The 22673-nt window shown below is 46.8% G+C and overlaps 1 protein-coding gene across 1 annotated transcript; it reads left to right on the top strand.

Moving 5' to 3' along the window:
- Positions 1 to 5548: 5548 nt before the first annotated feature.
- tmem82 (transmembrane protein 82) lies at positions 5549 to 20691 on the top strand. Its single transcript, XM_073031833.1, has 6 exons — positions 5549 to 5722; positions 6190 to 6262; positions 11134 to 11311; positions 15685 to 16093; positions 18366 to 18553; positions 19517 to 20691. Exons 1-6 carry the CDS (start codon positions 5641 to 5643, stop codon positions 19625 to 19627), a joined length of 1041 nt encoding a protein of 346 aa, XP_072887934.1. The 5' UTR covers positions 5549 to 5640; the 3' UTR covers positions 19628 to 20691.
- Positions 20692 to 22673: the final 1982 nt, after the last annotated feature.

Genomic DNA, 22673 nt, shown 5'->3' with positions numbered 1-22673 from the left:
CAGCACTCCTGTGGCACATCACTAGTCACAGGACTCCAGTCAGAGAGGCGAACATCTACAACAAGTCTCCAGCTTCTCCTGCAAAGCCGAAGTCTAATCAGGTTTACTACCTCATCTTGAATCCCAAGCAACTGAACCCTGTCAAGGGCCTTGCTGAAGTCCATAGAGACAACATCCACTGCCTTGCATCATCAACTTTCCTGGTAACTTCCTCAAAAAATTCTATAAGATTGGTTAGACATAACCTACCACGCACAAAGCCATATTGACTATCCTTTGGAATACCTTTCCCAATACTGAGTCAGGCTCTCTGGCCTATGGTTTCCTGGTTTACTCTTAGAGCCTTGTTTAAACAATGGAACAACATTAGCTATCCTCCAATCCTCCAGCAACCCACCCGTGGCTAAGGATGTTTCAAATCCTCATCAAAAACCCACACCAACTAGGCATGCTGTCTTCTTTCTGCTGTCATCAGGAAGAAGATACAAGAGCTTCCGGACTCACACCACCAGGTTCAGGAACAGTTCTTACCCCTCCATCTTCAGACTCATGAACCAGTGAGGAGAACTTCACTCAACTTCACTCGCCCTATCACTGTTCCCACAACCTATAGGCTCACTTTCAAGGACTCTTCATCTCACATTCTTGATATTTATTGCTTATTCATTTATTATTATTATTATTATTTCTTTTGTATTTACACAGTTTGTTGTCTTGCACATTTGGTTGTTTGTCCTGTTGGGTGAGATCTTTCATTGATTCTATCATGTTGCTTGGATTTACTGAGTATGCCCTCAAGAAAAAGAAACACAGGGGTGGTGAAGATTCATGTACTTTAATAATAAATTTACTTTGAACACTGAAACGTCTCTGCAAGGTCCCCTGCAATTTCTGCACTAGCCTCCTACAGAGTCTGAAGCAACACCTTGTCATGCCCCGGGGATTTATCCCACCCTAATGTGCCACAAGACAGCAAACACCTCCTCCTCTGTAATCTGTGTCATGATCTCACTGCTGCATTGCCTCACTACTATAGACTCTGTCCATCTCCCAAGTAAATACAGGTGCAAAAATTCCATTTAGGACCTCCCCCATCTCCCATACTGTGAAAGGGCTGGGTGAGAAAGAATTTGCCAAAAGTATTCAGGAAAGTTTCCTTAATCTGTAGATGGAAGACCCAGCTAGAGAGAATGACGTACTAGATCTCCTGTTAGGGCACGAGGCAGGATGTTTGTGTAGTGCAGCACCTTGCCTGTAGTGACTATAATGCCATTAGTTTCAAAGTAATTATGGAGAAGAATAGGTGTGGTCTACGGGCCGAGATTCTAAATTGGAGAAAGCCCAGTTTTGATGGTATCTGGCAGGTGTGGATTGGGACAGGTTATTTTCTGACAAAGGTGTACTTGGTCAGTGGGAGGCCTTCAAAAGTGAAATTTTGAGAATACAGAGTTTGTACGTTCCTGTCAAAATAGAAAGCAAGGATAGCAGGTTTAGGGAACCTTGTTTTTTTAGGAGATATTGAGGCCCTGGTTAAGGAGGAGGTGCCATAGCAGGAATATGCAGGCAGGAACCAATGAGGTAGTTGAGGAGAGTAAGACATGCAAGAGTGAAATCAGGAGGCCTGAACGAAGACTAGAGGTTGCTCTAGCAGACAAGGTGAAGAAGAATCCTAAGGAATTCTACAGATATATTCAGAGCAAAAGGATAGCGAGGAATAAAATTGGTCCTCTGGAAGACCAGTGTGGTAATCTATGTGTGGAGCCAAAAAGATCTTAAATGGGTTTTTGCATTTGTATTTACTCGGGGGGGGGGGGGGGCGGACACAGAGTCTGTAAGAGTGAGGAAAAGCTGCAGCAAGGTCATGGGCACTATACAGATTACAGAGGGGGAGCTGTTGGTTGTTTTGAGGCAAATTAGATTGGATAAATCTCCAGGGACTGACAAGTTGTTCCCACCGACCCTGTGGGATGCTAGTGCAGAAACTGCAGGGGTGCTAACTAAGATATTTATAACATTTTTAGCCGCAGGTGAGGTCCTGGATGTTTGGCTTTGTGCATAGTAGGCCATGTCCAACCAATCTTATGGAGTTTTTTGAGGAAGTTACCAGGAAAGTTGATGAAGGCAAATCAGTGGATAATGTCTACGTAGACTTTATCAAGGCCTTCAACGAGATCCCCCATGGGATTAGAATTGGCTTCGCAGGATAAGCCACGGAGTGGTAGTAGATGATCGTTCTCTGACTGGAGGTCTGTGACTACTGGTGTGCTGCAGGTATCAGTGTTGGGTCCATTGTTGCTCGTCATCTGGATCAGGATCAGCAAATTTGGAGATGACACCAAGATTAGGGGTGTAGTAAATAGTGAGAAAGACTATCAAATATTGCAGCGGGATCTGGACAGATTGGTGAAATGGGCTGAAAAATGGCAGATGGAATTTAACAGTCAAGTGTGAGGTGTTGCAATTTGGGAGGACTGACCCGAGTAGTACTTGCACGGTGAGAGGTAGGGCACTGAGGAATGTGGTAGAACAGAGGGATCTGGCAATACAGATCTATAATTCATTGAAAGTGGCGTCAGGGTAGATGGAGTCATAAAGAAAGCTTTCAGCTCATTGGCCTTCATAAATCAATCTGTTTGAGTATGGGAGTTGAGATGTTATGTTTAGATTGTTTAGTGAGGTCTAATTTGGAGTATTCTGTGCAGTTTTAGTCACCAACCTACAGGAAAGTTGTAAATAAGATTGAAAGAGTGCAGAGAAAATTCACAAGGATGTTGCTGGGACTTGAGGGTCTGATTTATAGGGCAAGGTTGAATAGGTTAGAACTTTATTCCCTGGAACATAGAAGATTGAGGGGAGATTTAATACAGATATACAAAATTTTGAGGGGGTATAGATAGGGTAAATTTCACAGAGGTTGGATGAGACCACAACTAGAGGTCAGGGGTTTAGGGTGACAGATGGAACGTTGAAGGGGAACATGAGGGAACTTCCTCACTCAGAGGGTGTTGAGAGTGTGGAGCAAGCTGCCAGTGCACGTGGTGGATGCGGGTTTGATTTAAACATTCGTGAGAAACTTAGGTGGGTACATGGATGGGAGGGGTATGGAGGGCTATGATCTGAATGAGGGTCCATGGGAGTAGGCAGATTAATGGTTCAGCATGGACTAGATGGGCCGAACTGCCCAAAGTGGATTATGACTCCATGTGGGATGTAGATAGGGTTAATGCTGGCAGGCTTGTTCCACTGAGGTGTGGTGAGACTAGGACTGGAGATCAGAGGTTAAATGGAAAGTGAAATAGTTCAGGTGGACCCGAGGAGGGGCAACTTCATTCAGAGGGGTGACACAAGTGCAGATCAAGCTGCCAGCAGAAATGGTGGATGTTTAAGAGAAGTTTGGATAAGTACGTGGATTGGGAAGGTGTGGTCCAGGTGCTGGGCGATGGGACGAGGCAGAGTTTTGAGCTTGGCATGGACCGGATGGGCCGTAGGACCTCGTTCCCGTGCTGAGGAGCTCCATGACTCTGTATCGGGTCACCCGCACTTCACCGTATCCAATGTACTGAGTACGCACAAGTCTTTAAGAAGTCTGGAGCTACTGTGACCACACTCACCCAGCCGCGCCAGCTGCCGGGCTTCCGACGCTCTAACCCTCCGGAATAGGGATAGTTGGCGCGGCCCCTCTGAAGACCGTCCCGCTAACTGGCGATGGTGTTTTGAGCGACAAGAATTGAGTATTTAAAGAGCAGCGAACGGAGCCCAACCAAAGGTATGGTCCTGTGTTTTGTTGTGTGCAGAGTTCGCGATCCTAGCCTCGAATTCTGCAGCACTTGGGTCCGAACCATCCTCGTCACACTCAGCTCCCGAGACGGTGGTAATTGCGTTAATTCGCCCCGCAGCTGCTGGGGTATCCTCTGGGTGCTCCGGTTTCCTGTCACGTCACAGGGGCGGCTGGGTGGGTTGTTCGGGTGGTCACTATTGAGGAGAATCCGGCGGAGTTAACGGGAACGCGGGTCGAAGGCTACAGGAAAAATTAGCGAGGAACCAGCAGAGACCCAGTGGGCGGAAATACCTCCTTCCGGATCATAGGGGGGAAATGAACACTAAACCCAGGGGTGTCTGCAGAGTAACACACCATCTGCTGGAGGAACTCAGCAGGTCGGGCAGCATCTATGGAGGAGAATAAACAGTCCATGTTTCGGGCCGATACACTTCATCAGGACTGGAAAGGAAGGGGGAAAGAAGGTGGGGGGAGGGGTAGGAGTACGGGGGGGGGAGATGTAGTATGGAGGTGGGAGGTGGGAGGTAATGGGCTGAAGAAGAGGCAGACCATGGGAGATAGGGATGGAGGAGGAGAACCAAAGGGAGGTGGTCGGCAGGTGAGGGGAAGGGATGGGGGGGGGGGGGTTGCTAGAAAAGAGAATTGGAAAAAGAGTGGGGGTGGGGGAAGAAATTACCAGAAGTGAGAGAAATCAATGTTCATGTCATCAGGTCGGAGGCTACCCAGACAGAACTGAGATCCGGCGGCAGAGGAGGCCATGGACTGACATGTCGGAATGGGAGTGGGGAGTAGAATCAAAATGGGTGGATACTGTACCGGGGAATCCTACTTGCCGTGGCGGACATTGCCACCAAGAGCCTCGGGGAGTAAGTGCGTTAGAATGTACGGCGCTATTTTGGATAAGAAGATGACTCTGCCCGGGATCCCGGTTGACACCGTTCCATCGTCCAACCTCCCACAATCGGGCATCACGGGCTCGAAAAGTAATGTGAATGTCCGCAGAGTGCAAACGGCGGAAGGTGAGGTGGCAGCCCCAATTTCAGAAATGGCTGGAACCCGTCTGACTGGGCGCTCTGCCCGTGTTGGGATAATTAACAATGGAGGAACTCGGCAGGCCGGGCAGCATCTATGGGGGGGAAGAAAGAACAGTCGACGTTTCCTCCAGCAGTCTGTATGTGTTGCTGGGACCTCCAGCATCTGCAGCTTTTCTCTTGATTGTGAGGGATAATTAACTTTCCGGGCGTGTCTGGGATGCAATGGGCGGGCGGTGGAGGATAATTGTGCTTCTTTTGGAAGTTTGGAGTTCGATGCTGTTCACGAGGGGACGGTGTTGAAAGATGATGGTTTTGGCTCTGGACAGTATTAACAAAATCATTGTTAACAGTTATCATTGTGTTAATGAGATGGGAAAACACATCAGGGGCTTCGAGTGTGCTGTAGATAATCGCATTTTAATTTGAAACTATAAATAGTTATGTTCTCATTAATGCACAGTGATTTTGTTAGTGAATAATCTTTTGTAAATAATGGGAAAATGCCGGCGGAGATGGGGAATACTGTACTTGCAACACTTGACTTGTAAATCTCCTTCCAGCACTGATAATCTTAACGCAGCTCTGAGGGTTGGTTTGTACACCGTGGTTCCGCGGTTTGTGCGGGGCAGGTTGAAGCCTCCACGGAGACGGACGAAGACTGCCTGGTTTAATGGGCTGATCTGATTTAAATTATTCGCCTCGGGATTTTCACTTCGAACGAGTTGGAGTTTCGCCTTCCGCTGCCGCCGGGCGGTGCTGGTCCCAGCGCAAGGCGTGAGTAACTTGAGGCGGACTTTGATCCACCACCTGGACGGACGGAGCAGGGAAATGTGGGGCTTTTTCCGAAGCTGCATTCCCAGTTTTGGGTGGATTTTCCAGGGGATCAATACCATTGACAACCTCCTACAGGGTGAGGAGTCCGGCGGGAGATCCGGAGCTGAGAGGCTGGGGGCGGGGGAGGGGAGTCTGGTTGGAGAGGATAGAGGTGGGGAAACAATGAGGAGGGGGCGGATGGAGTAGAGAGAGAGAAACCTACTTACCCACCCTTGGGGTGGGAGAACAAGGTAGTGAGGTAGTCTGGGTACTTGGACAAGAAGGGGCAAGGATTGGTGAAGGAGGCAGGGCTGGGGGTAAATGAGGGTCTTATCGCAGCTCAGGCCAGAGGGCGGGAAAGAGACGTGGAGAGATGTTGTGGTAAGAGAGCTGGAGGCCGGGGAGCTCCGGCTGGGAATAGGAGAGGCAGAGGCAACTGAGACAGTGTGGGATTGGGTTGGGGTGTCAGTGGCCACGAGGGCTGGAGTGGGATGTTAGAGGACCTGAGGGATCTTGTGTTGGGGGTGTGTGTGGGCCGGATTTAACATTGCCCCCTCTCTCTAGGTGTGATTGCCGCCTGTGCCGTCTCCATTCTCAACCACTTGCTGCAAATCTACTTTCACATCCAACATCTCAAGTAAGTTTTTGGCTTAAAAAAAAAATACTTCAGTGGGTTTGCGCTGGAGACTCGCCATTGGAGTTTAATCGAAATCAAGGGTTTTTTTTAATCGAATCCCCGGTAATCTCCTGGTATAAATGCATCCAACCCAGATCCCCTTGTCTTGGGACCTGATGTGGGGTCCTGGCGGAAAACGTTGTCTAAACAGATGCCACGTGACCCGCTGAGTCCTCTCAGTGTTCCCGACCAGCGTCTGCAGTCTCGCTATCCTTCAATGTCTTTGTGAGCCTGATGGTCCTGTGCTTCGCAACGTACCTGTGTTCCCAATCCTGTATACGTCCCTCAGCTCAGGCATGTTTGAGTTAGTTTGTCATGTATTGTCCGGCATATCAGGGCAGAGAGTGCAAAGGGTCGGTGCAACGTTTGTGAACAATGGGGCCAACAGTCTAATCTCGCTGCGGGTTAAGAATTAGCAGGACAAAATTAAATTAGTAAGAGAACAGTGCGGGTTAAGTGCCGGGTGGAAAGAAAACTTCAAGTGCTTGATCTCTAAACTAATTTTATTCCCTGCGAGGGTGAGAATGTACAGTTTAAACAGTTGCTATGAATTCACAGGACTTTAACAGTTATTACATTGTTAAACACTGTCTTTCTGGAGTAAACGTACTTAACATGCAGACCCAGTGAGGTTGTAAGTGAACAGCCTTTGTGATTGATGCCAGGACCACTCCTGCTGACACCTCCCCGCCCGCGCACGTAGGCACCTCCCAGTCTCCACCCAGCTAATACGATTCATTCCAGACTCGTCACCTGCAGCCTATTTAAACCCAGTTCTCATCCACAGTCCACGTTCACTTATCAAAGCAACCGGCCTCAAACCAATTGCTCCTGACTTCCCCCCCCCCCCCCCCACTCCCTGCCTAAAGTTTACGTCATTGTCTGCTGTGTTTAGTTTCTGTTCTCTCTTGTCTTGTGGCCCCCCTCGTGGCGTGCTATTATTAAAAGTTATCGTTCACTGCCGGATCGTCTCCGCTGCTCTGCTTTTGGGTCGAGCCTCTTCCACGTTTCCTGACAGGATGAGGGAGCCGCTGACTGACCCAGCAGAGTGTGCGCACCCAAAGGAAGTCGTCTGTCAACACTAGAACATGACCCAGAAGCAGCAGGAAGCCATCGTCTATCTGTCTGTCAGCCGCATCCATGGTACAGCAACTCCTGCTCCCTTTGAGCTCCTGAACACTCCAACCTGGTACCGCAACGCCCTGTCCCAGCGCACTTTACGCTCCCAGTTCCAGTTGTCTCTGTGTTCAATGGACGGGTTCATCCCTTGACTGGGCGAGCTCTGACCTAGGCCACCCCTAACTGGGACAGTAAAGCCACCAGTTGCAACGAATATGGAAAGTGGCGGGTTTGGAAAGGCAGCAGCGGATCTGACACTGCACCTGCACCAATGCTCGCGCTCCGTGCTGGATTACACTGTGGAATTCAGGACCCTCTTGGCCGAGCACGGCTGGAATGCAGAAATGCGGCTGGTCCATTATCATCAGGACAAAAAAGGATCGGCCATGACTGAATGGTGGAGCAGACTCGATGGGTCAAATGGCCTAATTTTGCTCTGGTCATTTCAGAGGGATAGAATGGTGAGCTGTCTACCTGGCAGGTGCCCTCTGACCTCAAAAGCCTCATCACACCAGCTCTCCGTCAGCAGCCAGACCCTCAGTTCCATTTCCAGAACCTTTGCAGGCTGCAGGACCCTCATCCTTAATGCTCCAGAACCCTTGCAGTAAGGGAGAGCTCCCTTAACCCCACAGCCCACCCCCAATGGTGGAGAAGCAATTTCTGTGCTCTTGAGGAGCAACCAGCCACCAATGCATCAAATGCCCACTGGTCTCCAGGCAGAGACGAGGGGCTTTTCTGTCTGGCCAGCTCTCCTCAGCCCCTTGTTCCAGCACTATCGCCTGTCTCACTCCGTTTGTCCTCTTTCATGTTCTGTCAGCTCTATATGCACAGGAAGCTCTAATGATGCTGATGCAGCAGACAACCTTCTGGATGGGACTGTGTGTGTGTGTGTGTGTGTGTGTGTGTGTGTGCGTGCAGCTTGAACTCTTTACCAAACCTGTCTCTCACCCCTACAACCTTGTGGCCGTTGAAGGATGTCCTTTGCAGGCATATCCGCATCTCCAGACAGTGAATACGATTCACCTGCCGCTCATTCCAGACTCATCACCTGCAACCTATTTAAACCCAGTTCTCATCCACGGTCCTTGTTCACTCATTGAAGCAGCCGGACTCAACCCATTGCTCCTGACTTTCAATCTCCCTGCCTAAAGTTGCCTATTGTTTAGTTTCTATCCCCTCTTGTTTTGTGGCCCCTTGTGGCTTGCTGTTTTCCTGTCTATTATTAAATTTGTTGTTTACTGCAAAATCGTCTCTGCTGCTCTGCTTTTGGGTCAAGCCTCCCGACAATTGGTAGACCTTACTTTACCCAAAGTTGCTGTGTGCTGAACAGTTCATTAGTGGTGAAGGTCTTTGTCTGCAATGCTTCATTCTCTGGTATTAACAAAGCATCCGTCACTGACGCATGTTGTGAAATTTGTTGTTTTGTGGCAGCAGTACATCGCAATGTATAAAAATTGCTATATATTACTAGAAACGTATATTTAAAAATTCAGTGATTTGTTCAAAAAGAGAGCAAAATAGTGAGGTGGTGTTCCTGGGTTCATGGTCCGTTCAGAAATCTGATGGCAGAGAGCACAAAGTGTTTCTAAAATGTTGAGTGTGCGTCTTCAAGCTCCTGTGCCTTCTCCTTGATGGTGGTAGAGAGAAGAGGGCAGGTCCTGGGTACAATGATCAGTGAACGCCTTGCTTCTGGCCTTCTGACGGAAGGAAGGTTGTCTATGAAGCAACTGAAGGCAGTGGCATTTTGTCCTTGGGAAGTCAGAATCAAATCAGTTTTAATATCACTGACATATGTCTTGAAATCTGTTTTGCTGCAGCAGTACAATGCAATACATAAAAAGCTATAAATTATTATTAAAAATGTACTGTATGTAAAATAATTAAAATAAATGGTGCAAATGAGAGCAAAAATAGTGAGGTGGTGCCCACGTGTTCGTTGTCTGTTCAGAAATCTGATGATGGAGGGGAAGAAGCTGAAATGTTGAGTGTGTGTCTCCAGCCTCCTGTACCACCTTGATGGTAATGAGAAGAGAATGTGTCCTGGGTGATGGGGAGGCTGGTGCCCACTGATCTGGCGGAGTTTGCAACCCTCTGCAGCTTTTTCCAATTCTGTGCAGTGGTTCTACCTAACCAGTAAGGATGTTCCCACGGTACAGCTGTAGACATTTGTGAGTGTCTTTGGTGAGATACCAGATCTCCTCAGACTCCCTAATGAATTATAGTAGCTGTCGTGCTTTCTTTGTCATTGCATCAACGTGCTGGAGCTGGGATAGATCTTCAGAGAGGTTGGCTCACAGGAACTTGAAACCGCTCACCATTTCCACTGTTGATCCCTCGATGAGGACTGGTGTGTGTTCCCTCGACTTCCCCTTCCTGAAGTCGACAATCCATTCCTTGGTCTGACTGACGTTGAGTGCAAGGTTGTTGTTGCCACACCCCTCAACCAGCAGATCCATCCCACTCCTGTACGCCCCCTCATCACCAGCTGCTATTCCTTCTTGTGCCTCGTGGTGCATCGAGCAGCTTTTTATTTTGCTGTTTCCTTAGCATTTACCTGTGTGTGTTTTTTAATGAGGCCAAGTTACTAGCTCGAGCTCAACCCAGCATGGATGGAAATCGTGCAAGGGGCCGGTCGGATTCGAACCCGGGAGCACTCGACTCAAAGTCTGGTGCTGATGCCACTACAAACCACCAGCCGGATAACAACAGTTGAGTCAACAGAAAACTCACTGACCACGTTTGAGCTGTGCCTAGCCACACAGTCATGGGTGCAGAGAGAGTAGAACTGTGGGCTGAGATGCATTGGTGTTGACGGTCAGTGAGGAGGTGATGTAATTTCAGATATACTCAGGCTGTGGTCTCCCGATGAGGAAGTCAAGGAGCCTTAGGTCCCACACCACCAGTTTCAGGAACAGGTTACCCTTCAACCATCAGGCTCCTCAACCAGCATGGGTAACTTCACTCACCTCAACGCTGAACTGATATGACAACCTGTAGACTCACTTTCTCAGACTCCGCATCTCATGTTCTCAGTATTATTTATTTACTTTTCTAAAGTTTGCACTGTTTGTCTTGATTGTTTCAGTCTTTGTGTGTAGTCTTTTAAATTAATTTTATTGTATTCCTCTGTGCTACTGTGAATGCCCATGAGAAAATGAATCTTAAGGTAGTATACTTTTACTTTGAAACTTTTGAAACTTATTTTGCCTACTTGGGAATTATCCCAGTTTTCTACCATTCCGCTTCCAAAACAAATGAACTTGTCATGTGTCCCATTGCTATTTTTGGAAGCCTGCTGCTCAATTCTGTACACAAAGTAATCTGTCATACGATATTTCTTGGTGGTTCGCAGATATCTTTAACTGGAGGTGGTCATGTCATAAACCAGTTGTACGTGTCATTTGTTGAGAGGGTGACAGAAAGTCACACGCTGATTGAATACTGCGTCCTTATCCATTCTCAAGGTATTTAGCAGCTTCTGCATCAGGACTGGGTTGGACAGGGTGGGTGGTTGAGGATGCTGGTGAAGTCCCTTCCAAAGCGGAAAGATGGAAGGGAACGGTCATTACATCCCGCAACCCTTGGAAAGGTGACGGTGACGACAGCAGGGACTCAGTTCACTAGAGTTTCTCCAACCTGTTGTCGTCTGGGGGCGCCACGTGGCGGGAAGGAAGAGTTGGTCGTGACGAAAGGCTGTTGTCTTGTTGTTTTAGTGATCCTGTGCGCGACGGCACGGCAGCTGCAAAACTGCGCTCGCCGCAGCAGGTCCTGCAAACTCTGCACCTCTGCGTCCTGACCGTCCTGTTCTCCCTCGTGGGATCGAGAGTGGCCTCCCTCACCGTGCTGGAATTCTCCCTTCGAACAGTTTCCGTATTGCTTTCCAACAACCAGGTAAGGGCCGATGGTTTTTTATTACCTTTGACAGAGGGGGAGAAAAACAAACCACATTCCTGGTCATTCAAAATGGAGTCACAATAGACTGCAGCTTCGGGAGCGACGCACGAAGCGCCATCAGGAAGCATCTACGGAGGGAACTGTACAGTCGAGACACTTCACCTGGTCTGTTACTCTTGCCCAGTTAGCTTGACAGTGTTTGAAGGTTTCAGATAAATGAGTCTGATGGTGTATAGTGCTGAGGATGAGGTAGTTGGTTTACAAACGGAGGCAGTGTGTAGTGAGGCTGCAAGCACGGAGAGGCTGATGATAGGGCAAAATTACAGTCAACGGGAAGAGATTCGATGTAATAGGTGGACAAAGTCGAAGGGTGAATACAGGACTGAAGGTGTGTTTTTGAATGCACGCAACATACAGAATAAGGTAGATGAACTCGTAGCGCGGTTACAGAGTAGCGGGTATGACGTTGTGGGCATCACTGAATCGTGCCTGAAAGAAGATTACAGCTGGGAGCTCGATATGCAAGGATACACGTTGTCATGAAAGGACAGGCAGGAAGGCAGAGGGGGGTGGCGTGGCTCTGTTGATTTAAAAAAAAAAGAAATCAAATCATTAGAAAAAGGTGACAGCGGATTGGAAAGTGTTGAGTTATTGTGGGTAGAGTTAAGGAACTGCAAGGGTAAATTCTCCCTGATGGGAGTTGTATACCAACCCCCAAACAGTAGTAAGGATATGGTCTACAAACTACAGCGAGAGATAGAAAATGCTTGTCAAAAGGTCAATGTTACAAAAGTCACGGGGGATTTCCATATGCAGGTAAATTGGGAAAATCAGGTTGTTGCTGGATCCCAAGAGGAAGTGTTTCTAGAGTGCCGAGGAGATGGCTTTTTGGAGCAGCTTGTGCTTGAGCCCATTAGGGGATCAGCTATTGTGGATTGGGTGTTGTGCAATGAACCGAAATTGATTAGAGAGCTTAAAGGGAAGGAACCCTTGGGGAAGAGTGGTCATAATGTGATCGAATTCACTCTGAAATTTGAGAAGCTAAAGTCAGATGCATCAGTGTTACAGTGGAGTAAAGGGAATTACAGAGGCATGAGAGAGGAGATGGCTAAAACAGATTGGGAAAAGAACACTGGCAGGGATGATGGCAGAGCAGCAATGGCTGGGATTTCTGGAGCAATTAAGAAGGTGCAGGGTATATACACTCCAAGTGGAAGAAGTATTCTTAAGTCAAGATGACACAACCATGGCTGATGAGAAGTCAAAGCCAACATAAAACCAAACAATGGCATATAAAAGATTAGCGGGATGTTAGAGGATTTGGGAAGCTTTTAAAAACCAAAAGAAGGCAAGTCATTAAGAAGAGAAAGATGGCATACGAAGGTAAGCTAGCCAATAATAGAGGATGCCAAAAGTTTCTTCAGATACATAAAGTGTGAAAGGGAGGTGAGAGTGGATGTCAGGCCACTGGAAGATAATTCTGAAGAGGTAGTAATGGAAGACAAGGAAATGGCAGACAAACTGAAAAAGTATTTCGCATCATTCTGCTCGTGGAAGTCGCCAGCGGTACGGTGCAAGTTCATGTGTCAGGGGGCAGAAGTGTGTGAAGTTGCCATTACTAGGGTGAAGGTTCTTGGGAAACTGAAAGGCCTCTAGGTAGAGAAGTTACCTGGACCAGAAAGTATACACCCAGGGTTCTGAAAGGGGTGGATGAAGAGATTGTGGAGGCATTAGTAATGATCTTTCAAGAATCAATTGTCTCTGGCATGGTTCTGGAGGAATGGAAAGCTGCAAATGTTACCCCACTCTTCAAGAAGGGAGAGAGGCAGAAGAAGGGAAACTATCGGCCAGTTAGTCTGACCTCAGTGGTTAGGAAGATGTTGGAATCACTTGTCAAGGATGTAGTTTTGGGGTTCTTAGAGGCACATGATAAAATAAGCCACAGTCAGCATGGTTTTGTCAAGGGAAAATCGTGCCTAACAAACTGTTGGAATTATTTGAAGAAATAACAAGCAGGGTAGGTACAGGAGAATCGGTGGATGTTGTGTACTTGGATTTTCAGAAGGTCTTTGACATGAGTCTGCTTAACAAGTTAAGAGCCCACGGTATTACAGGAAAGAAAGTAGCACAGATAAAGCAGTGGCTGATTGGCAGGAGGCAAAGAGTGGGAATAAAGGGAGGTTTTTCTGCTTAGCTGCCAATGGAACATAAGGGTCTGTGTTGGGACCACTTCTTTTTCAATAGGTACTTTTAATGTCAGAGAGATGTATACAATATACATCCTGAAATTCTTTTTCTTCGCAAACATCCAGCAAAAAGGCATCAGCACCCCCCCCCCCCACCGAGCACTCAAACGTGCAGCAAAGCATCAGTAAAGACCCAGACTTGCAGTACCCCAAAGACAACTCGTTCACCTGGTAATTCGACACACCACAGGCTCTCTCTCTCTCCTGAATAAGGGAAAAGGAGGTGTCCCCATTTCACAGCGAGAGGGGAGACATAACTAGGTCTCTAGGCACACAGCCAGCTTGCTGCTTTCGATCTGGAGGAATGGTTATGTCAATGACTTAATGATGGAATTGATGGCTTTGTGGCAAACTTTGTAGACAATATGAAGATAGGTGGAAGGGCAGGTAGCTTTGAGGTTGTAGGAGAGGCTACAGAAGGACTTGGACAGATATTTGTACCTTCTCCCCATTTAGATAATAGTCCACACTCCTGTTCATTTTACCAAAATGCATTATCATACATTTCCCAACACTGTATTCCATCTGCCACTTTTTTGCCCATTCTTCGAATCGCATTGCTTCCTCGTCCCTACCTACCCCTCCACCTATCTTTGTATCATCTGCAAACTTTACCACAAAGTCATCAATTCCGTTATCCGAATCACTGACAAACAATGTGAAAAGCAGCGGTCCCAATACTGACCTCTGAGGAACACCTCTAGACACCAGTAGCCAACCAGAAAAGGCCCTTCTTATTCCCACTCGCTGCCTCCTGCCTGTCAGACATTCCGCTATCCATGGTATCATTCCTGTAACTGTATCTTTCCATAGTTCCTGTACAAATGCCTTTTAAATGTTGTAATTTGTTTGCCTCCATCATTTCCTTTGACGTGTCCTTCCAAATGACCACCACTCTGTGTGGAGGAAAACCAGAAAATGAGATCTCTTTTAAATTTCTCCTTTCTCACCTTAAATCTATGTCCTCTACTTGTAGACTCCACCAACATAGGAAAAATATTCTGATTATCCACCCTGTCTGTGCCCCTCATAATTTGTATAAACCCCTTAAGGTCGCCTCTCAGTCTTCTATTTTCCAGTGGGAATAAACCAATTTCTTCTTGTGTTGAAAGCCTCCATTTGGGGCATTTCTCCTGCACGCTTTCTAATGCTACCACATCCTTCCTGTGGTGCGCTGACCAGAACTGTGCACGATACTCCAATGCGAGCTGACCATTTGTACAGCGGCAACGTGACATCCCAACTCAACACTCTCCTCTTCGGATCTGACGAAGGTCCTGGACCTGAAACGTACGCTGTTTCTCCCTCCACGGATGCCGCCCAACCTGCCGAGTGTTTCAGGCATTTTGTGTTTTCATCATGAGGGCTCTTGCTGTCAAAAGTTGAGGGGGGACTTTGGGGAGATAAGATGGTCAGTAGCCTACAAGACCATGAAACATTGGAGCAGAATTAGGCCATTCAGCCCATCGAAACTGCTCTGTCATATGGGAATGTGGGCATTATCAGTCTCTGGAAGGTAGTAGGCCTCTTTGAGCAGGGGTTCAAGTGTAGAGTGGGCATTGGGGGATAGCTGTGGGCTCTGTTGGTATTCAAAGTTCAAAGTAAATGTATTATCAAAGTACGATTATGTCACCTTATGCTACACTGAGATTCATCTTTTGTGGGCATTCACAGTAAATACAAAGAAACACAAATAGAATCAATGAAAAACTGCACATAAAACAATGACAAGCATTGTGCAAATTTTTTAAAAATCAAAATAACAATAAATAAGTAACTAATATTGAGAACAGGAGTTGTAGTGTCCTCGAAAGTGAGTCCCTAGGTTGTGGAATCAGTTCAGTGTTGGGGTGAGTGACGTTATCCACACTGGTTCAAGAGCCTGATGACGGAGGGGTAATAACAGTTCCTGAACCTGGCTGTGTAGGGCATGAGGCTCCTGTACCACCTCCCCAACTGCAGCAGCAAGAAGAGAGCATTACCTCTGTTGGTGGGGGTCCGTGAAGATGGATGCTGCTTTCCTGGGGCAGCACTCCTTGTAGGTGTGCTCAGTGGCGGGTGGGGGGGAGGGCTTCGCCTGTGACCGGCTCAGAATGCTGAGGGTCTCTGGACTTTATATTTCAGCTCACGTCCAATATACAGATCTTCCTCCTGTGCCAGTTCTCCCTGGGATGTGGGATGACAGCCGGCCTGACCTACCTGAATGAGGGGGCGCCTCACTCGACGTTAAGCTTGTTGCTCAGCGCTGGTCTGGCCGGGCTGATTATGTGCTACGTGTGGAAGCTCTCAAAGCACACCAGCCTGATGTACGAGCTACACAGCAAGGAACGATACTGTGGGATCTGCATCCTCCTCCTGACCACCTGGCACGGCATTCCTAAGCTGCTGTGCAACGCCCTGAAAATCGTGTTCGTGGTGGCGGATGTGGCGGCCATCTTCCTCATCAACAGAGACTTCATCACCACCTCAGAGGCAATAAGGTTCTGGACGCCCCTGACCATCTGTTACACGCTGCTGGTCATCTACATGCAAGGTGAGGAGGACTGAATAGTGGCGGAGGGGAAGGCCGTCTAGTTCATCCACTGGCTGGGAGGCGTAAGGAGAAACTGTTCCGTGACACCTAGGTTAATGTATCACTTGGGGAGATGTACAGGCCAACGTGGTCAGGGTGTGGATTCCAAATCGGGGCAGAACTTCTATCCCAAGGTTAAAGAAGAAAAGAAAGAGCGACAGTCGCAAAGTTCTCATCTTGATAGCCATTCAGTGACACTTGGGGACTGCGGCAGAGAGTGGAATGAGTAATCAGTGAAACTAATAAAGTTCTATTACCTATGGTTAGGTGTAAAAGAGGGTTGTGACCTGGATGGGAGCCAGCTGCGTTGGAAGGGAATCAAAGTCTTTCTGGGAAAAGGGGCGTGTTAGAAAAGTTTCCGCAAACTTCCCATCTTCCCTCTTCTAAGTGGATAATTCTATCTGTTTGAAGTGTTTCTCCAGTTTAGTCTGGATCTGGAGCTCCCTTTGCACCCTGCCAGCTTTGTAAACTGTTCTAAATGTAGCTGTAATTTGGGAGAATAGGATATTTTGACTTGATGTGTTGATAGTTTCCCCTCCACCCTGCCCCACAAAGAGTGTGGACTGTGCCTGGCCAAGGGGACGTGCGTCCACCAGCTTTTAAAAATGTCTCAATGAACTCCTTATTTACTTGGGCATAGAAGGAAATGGACTAGGATCTGAGAGATGGGGCTCTTCAAATCAAGTTCAAATTCAAGTTTAATTATCATTCAACCATACGTGCTGACAGCCATGTGAAACAGCGTTCCTGTAGGGCCAAGGTGCAAAACGTACACGGCACATTCAGAATAGTGAGCGCGCACAGTCACACAAAAGATATATATATATAGCCCAAGTCTGGAGGGCAGCCTTCAACCGCACATGGTCGCGCGCTGCTCCACCTCCAGCGTGTCCTCTCCTGGACTGCAGCAGTAGGCAAGCCTGTAGCTGGAGGCCTAGTCCTCGCAACTCCCCCGCCATCTGTCCTCCCAGCAAATAACAGAAACTGGCCTGAGGCATTGTACATTTTCAATGTCCAACAGGAGATGAGTTATACAGCTCTCATTACATGCACATGCAGTTCAACTCTGAGTGATTATGCAGAAAGTTTGAAGTTAATACCTCATCTCCTTCTACCTTGGGCCACAAACTTATCAATCATCCCTGCTGTGGACACTTTCTGGAGGTCCAAGATCCCTATGTCCCACGATCGCTGGACTAAGTGTGTAAATGTAGGAGGGGACTATGTTGCAAAATAAATGTGCTAGGTTTTCTAAAATTGACTCCTTCTACCTTAGGCCACAAACTTATCAAACACCCCTTGTAGATGCATTGCTGTTTATGAATATAAATCTTTCCCAGTTCTCTTTATGGTAAAGATTCTACATAAATGCAAGTTCTAACAGTGAGACCCCACATTACTCTAGTTTTTATCACTGGTTTATTATTGAAAGTACTGAGAGACAGTGAAGCGTTTTTATCTATTTGTGTTCCATCCAGGCGGATGATGTGATACATCGGTATTTTCAGGTAAAGAGGAAAATAGAATGTGGAAATATAATGCATATAAAATGTTGTGACTGTGTACAAAGTCACCGACCGGTGAGACACTGAAGCTGGTGGGTGTAGAAATCTTTCTTCAGCAAAAGGAGCAGCAGGCACCCTGAGACACCCTTGGTAGAAGTGGCCTGCCTGCCCCAATATTACATGACATGGTTATACGCTAAAGGTCAAAGGTAACAGCGGGACAATTCTGTCATCACAGTCCATCTACAATGCTTCCTTTGGATTAGATACATTTTTCAAAAGCACCTGCATCTTGACACCGACGCTCCAGACACCTGAAACAAATGTGAATTCCCGCTGTGACTCTGGGCCACGTTCATGCAGGCGATTTCAAATGGGGTTTGCCATTGACCCCAGAATGCAGCTCCGGGGAGACCATTGTTCAGAGCTGCATTTTAAACTCAATCTACAATCCACGTTCAGGTCTAAAGACCGGCTGCTGTTGAAATTAGCATCTGCTATATACCACAACTCCGGAATCCCTAACAGTAACAATACAATAGGAAGTGCGGAGCAGATAGGCACAGTGCGAGGGCCGTGACACGGTGGACTGGGAGATCAAGGTTTCTTCTTTCAGAGTGTGGGAGGTCTGATAACAGCCGAATGGATGGCTGTCCTTCAGTCTGGTGGTACGTGATCCCCCATTTGTGCCTGACGTCCCTGTGAATTATTTCTTCCTGTCGTTTCAGAAGAGCAGAAGCAAAACCCAAACGAGAAGATGGCCTACCAGACGGTGGCCGTGAGGATGGGCGGGCTGCTCATCCTGACCCTGACGGTGGGGAGGTGGATAGATGTGGCCCACGTGCTGCTGTCCGTCATCGGGGAGGTGTGGTGCCTGATCCACGCCGGAGCGATGTTGGAGACCTGCAGACGACAGGCGAGTAAAGCGCTCCCAGAGCCCGGTCACCGGCTCTGATCGCTAACGATGAACGCGCCATTTGATCTGTATCTTTATTCCATTGGCCTGCAGAGAGTATAGTAGTTATTCCTCAGGGTTTAATCACGGACTGGTGAATCTTGGGGCCAACTCCCTCTGGATGTTGAAACTGAAAATTGCTGCGTTCTTTTTTGAATTAGTTTGCATTAGTTTGTTACTTTGAAATGGATAAAAATAAAATAAAATGAGGACGATCAGATCAGGCCAGTGGCTGGAATGAGGCGGAACCTCTCCGTTCTGTGCAGCGATGCCTGTAAGTGTTGCTGCCGCCCGAAGGCAGAGCCTTTGCACAGATTTTGAGAGAGCTTTCTGATCGTCTGAAGCATCGCTGTAAAATTATCTAATCGCGGGCTTTGCCTTCGATTTTTGAAATTTTTTTTGAAGTCGCTGCAATTTCTATATTTCTGTTTCCCTCTCAGATAAACAACAGTGGTGTGTGTTTTCACATAATGGGAGCATTAACAGGGTGGGCACACCCCTCCGTGCATCCTCCACGTTTGCATCTGCCTGTATTTGTTACAGTCTGAGCTGCAGCGCGGGAAACGCTCACGAGTCAGGAGAATCGATCAGCCGTTTACACTAATTGTACATTAATATCCTTCCGTGTTTATAACTCAGTTGCATTTATTTGTTTCGAGTCACCTTCCTGGCGTTTGAATTCTTTTTCGAGGTTCGGTAACATTTAATGGGTTGCAGTTTCCCTGCCTTTGCCTACAGGGATCAAGCGGGATGAACGCTGGGAAGTGACATCCGGACCCGTTAATAATGACGCTTCTGCCCATCACGGACCAGTGTTGGGTGCCTGAGAAATTGAACTCCTGTGTGTGTGTGTCAGCACCTTCAGACGTAGCGGGATTTAGCATCAGTGCAAATTTTAATCAGCGTTTCCGTGTTGTTTTATAGGATTCCTCAAGCCTCCGTCACAGAAGACAACCTCGGTTCGGTGCGCAGAGACTGAAAGAACCGGACGTTCAAACTTCAGATTATTTAGAGAAAGACCACAGGTCACTGTGAAGTTGACTATTTCAACATGTGTGTTTTTCCTTCGCTATTTGTAACAACGCGGAGGGAAGAGAAAAGTTGCCCACAGCCAAACTCTAAAACCATAATTCTCTCAAAAACGGGTTTGTTGGTAGTGTTGAAGAGGCCCATAATATTAGTGGCATCAGCCTTTCCATTATTGTGGTGGGGGGATTGGTTATTAATTACCCTGGGGCATCTCCTTGAAACAACATCTGGGTATCTCAAACAGTTCAGTAAATTGTATGTGTTTGGGGGAGTGGGGGAGGAAGCTCCCTGCATTGACTCTGCTACTTCCCATTTTTGGACTCCCACCCCACCCCAAGTATTAAACAGAAAGAAAAAACATCCTGATATCTCCACCTCCACCACCGGGTTCTGAAGCAGGAAGATCACCGAGTTCTGAGGCAGGAAGATCACCGGGTTCTGAGGCAGGAATATCACCAGGTCTTGCCTGCTGATTCCAGCTGAGGGGAGGGAGGTTGTAGAGGTTCTTACCAATGTTAACCTGGGGATGCACTAACTAATCGGAGCAAAGGAATGAAATGATCTAGAATTCCCACTACTGTTCAGTGATCTATGTCTCTTGTACACTCCGTGACCATTTTTATAGGTACAGGAGATTCCTGATAAAGTGGCCACTGAGTGTACGTACAGACATTGAGTTGGGGAAGGTATGGTGCTTAGTTTTGATCCCTTTTGTAGTTAATTATTCTGTTATTTAGATGTGGAGATATGATAACGTCTGTGGAGCTCCACAACTCAATGTGTATTGACACTGGTGGGGGTTAGAAAGAGAATATTGAATGAAAATTTATTTTAAATTTGTATTTGCAATTTATGCTACATTGATATCATAAATATTTTCAGTAAGCACACTCAGACTTTGAAGTAGCATAGGAGTAAGAAACATTTTTAAGGAATTTAAAATATTTTCTAAGTGTGTCTGTTATGTGGAAGATCCTAGACTGGGAATGTTGGTTTTCCTGTTGCCATCTACCTCGCCACATTCTGTGTAAAATTTATTGAATAAACATTTGATTCTCAAAATTATAAAAGTTTCACGACAAATTTCATGACATATGCTGGTGATATTCAACCTGACTTTGATTTCATGTCCAGTGTAATTATTTCAGTCTGGTAGCTGCCCCCCGCTAACTGGTCAATGCTAATTGTCCACTAGCAGTTGATTCGGTGATGGAGAGATGGGGAGCTTAGACTTCGGAAAGAAAACTTGTCAGGTTTCCTTTGATTGGGGCATCTCTGAGATCACTTACTTTCTCCTCTGTGGTATGATTCAACTTTAGTTCATCTTCTGCTTTGAAACTTATCCATGCTTTTAATGGATTTGAATATTCCAACATCCTCGTGGTCCACTCTCCACTACTAAGGTCCTCCAAAACTCTTACTACTGTCCACCTGTTAACCCATCAGTCCTATGTTTGCTAACCTACACTGGCTTGTGAACTTGTTTTTAAAATTCTGATCTTTGTTGTATAAATCTCTCCAAGGTTTCAACCCTCCCCGTTTTTACCATCTGCTCCAGATCTGTAACCCCTCGCACTGCTGCGATCCTAAACCTTTGCACATGCCGGGATGCAATTGCTAGTTGTGCTTTGACGAGGGTCTTCCTTTAAACTGTCCCATAAAGCTACCTTTAGTCAAGTCATTGATATCTGCCCTAATACCTCAGACTGGGCATCACTTTCATCTTTAATTTGGTTCATGTTTCCATAGAGCAAGTTTTGGCACACAAGTAATGCAATATAAATTGAAATTCGACTGTGTGATGGTCGCATGAAATTGAAATTGGTGTTGTGTGAGGGTGACATGAAGATGGAAAGGAATCTTATTTGCCCTTTTATCAGGCAACATTTTTATACATGTTTTATTTGGCAAACATAGATTAAATTTGGGCATTTGAGTGAGGAGACAGATGCAGTGTGTGGCAATTTCCTTGGGGGAGAAAGTGGACGGAAACATTTCTTGTATTTAAATCATTACTTATCTGTAAAAATGGTGATTTTTGACTATTTTTGGGAGCCCATGCTCACCTTGCTCTGCTACATTAAGACTTCTGGCTGATTCAAAATTTTTTGGCTGAGATTTCTCCACAAAGAGACGCCTACAAAATGCTGGAGGAACTCGGCAGGTTGGACTTGACTAAGTTTTCAGAGGAACTTGTGGTAATGACGTTTGTGTCCGCTAGGTGGCGAGGCTGGTCTTGTTGGGTTAGTTTCTTTACATTATCGTTTCTTTATCCCCTCAAATGCATCTGCAAGGTGCGAACAAAAAATGCCGGGGAAAGAAAGTATTTGACGCCAAATGAAGACGTTATTTATTGAGAAACTGTTTATTGATATACTGTTATTTATTTCTGACTAGTCTTGTTCTAGTTAGTGCCACAGCAAAGCTTGAATCAAGCTGAAGAACTACCATGGAGTTGCATCTGAAAAGGCCATCAATCCTGTAATCAATCCTGCTCTTGCTCTGTCTGATGGTAATGAACATGCTTTCCAGTCAGTGTTAGGTTTTAAGGGCTGTGAGAGGTGTGTTTTTTTTTGGTGTGCCATAGCCGCGACCACTTTTGTTTTCAAGTGGTTGACTTGGAGGAAAGATGGTGTGAGTGATTCCCCACATCCTTCTCACAACGAGGGCCGACTTCAACCCGGCACGGATGGGATGTGTGTCCGAGAGCCGCCCGACTGGATTCGAACTCGGGAACCTTTGCTCCGCAGTCCGGCTGATGTCACCGCGCCACCAGCCGGCCACTTACGTGGGTCAATTCAGCCAGGTTTTTATGTGAACTGGCCCGTAATGAAACCTTGTCCCAATTAAGTAATTCAGATAATCCTACCAGATGCTATAAACCAGTCTACGCTCAGTGGTCACTTTATTGGGCATCTCCTGTACCTAATAAAGTGGCCACTGAGTGTATGTTCGTGATCTTCTGCTGCTGTGGCCCGTCCACTTCAACGTTTAACGTGTTGTGTGTTCAGAGATGCTCTTCTGCACACTACTGTTGTAATGCCTGTTTGAG

This window comes from Hemitrygon akajei, chromosome 29 (assembly GCF_048418815.1).
Source record: "Hemitrygon akajei chromosome 29, sHemAka1.3, whole genome shotgun sequence".
NCBI classification, from domain to species: Eukaryota; Metazoa; Chordata; class Chondrichthyes; order Myliobatiformes; family Dasyatidae; genus Hemitrygon; species Hemitrygon akajei.
This window is presented reverse-complemented; position numbering and strand designations above follow the sequence as displayed.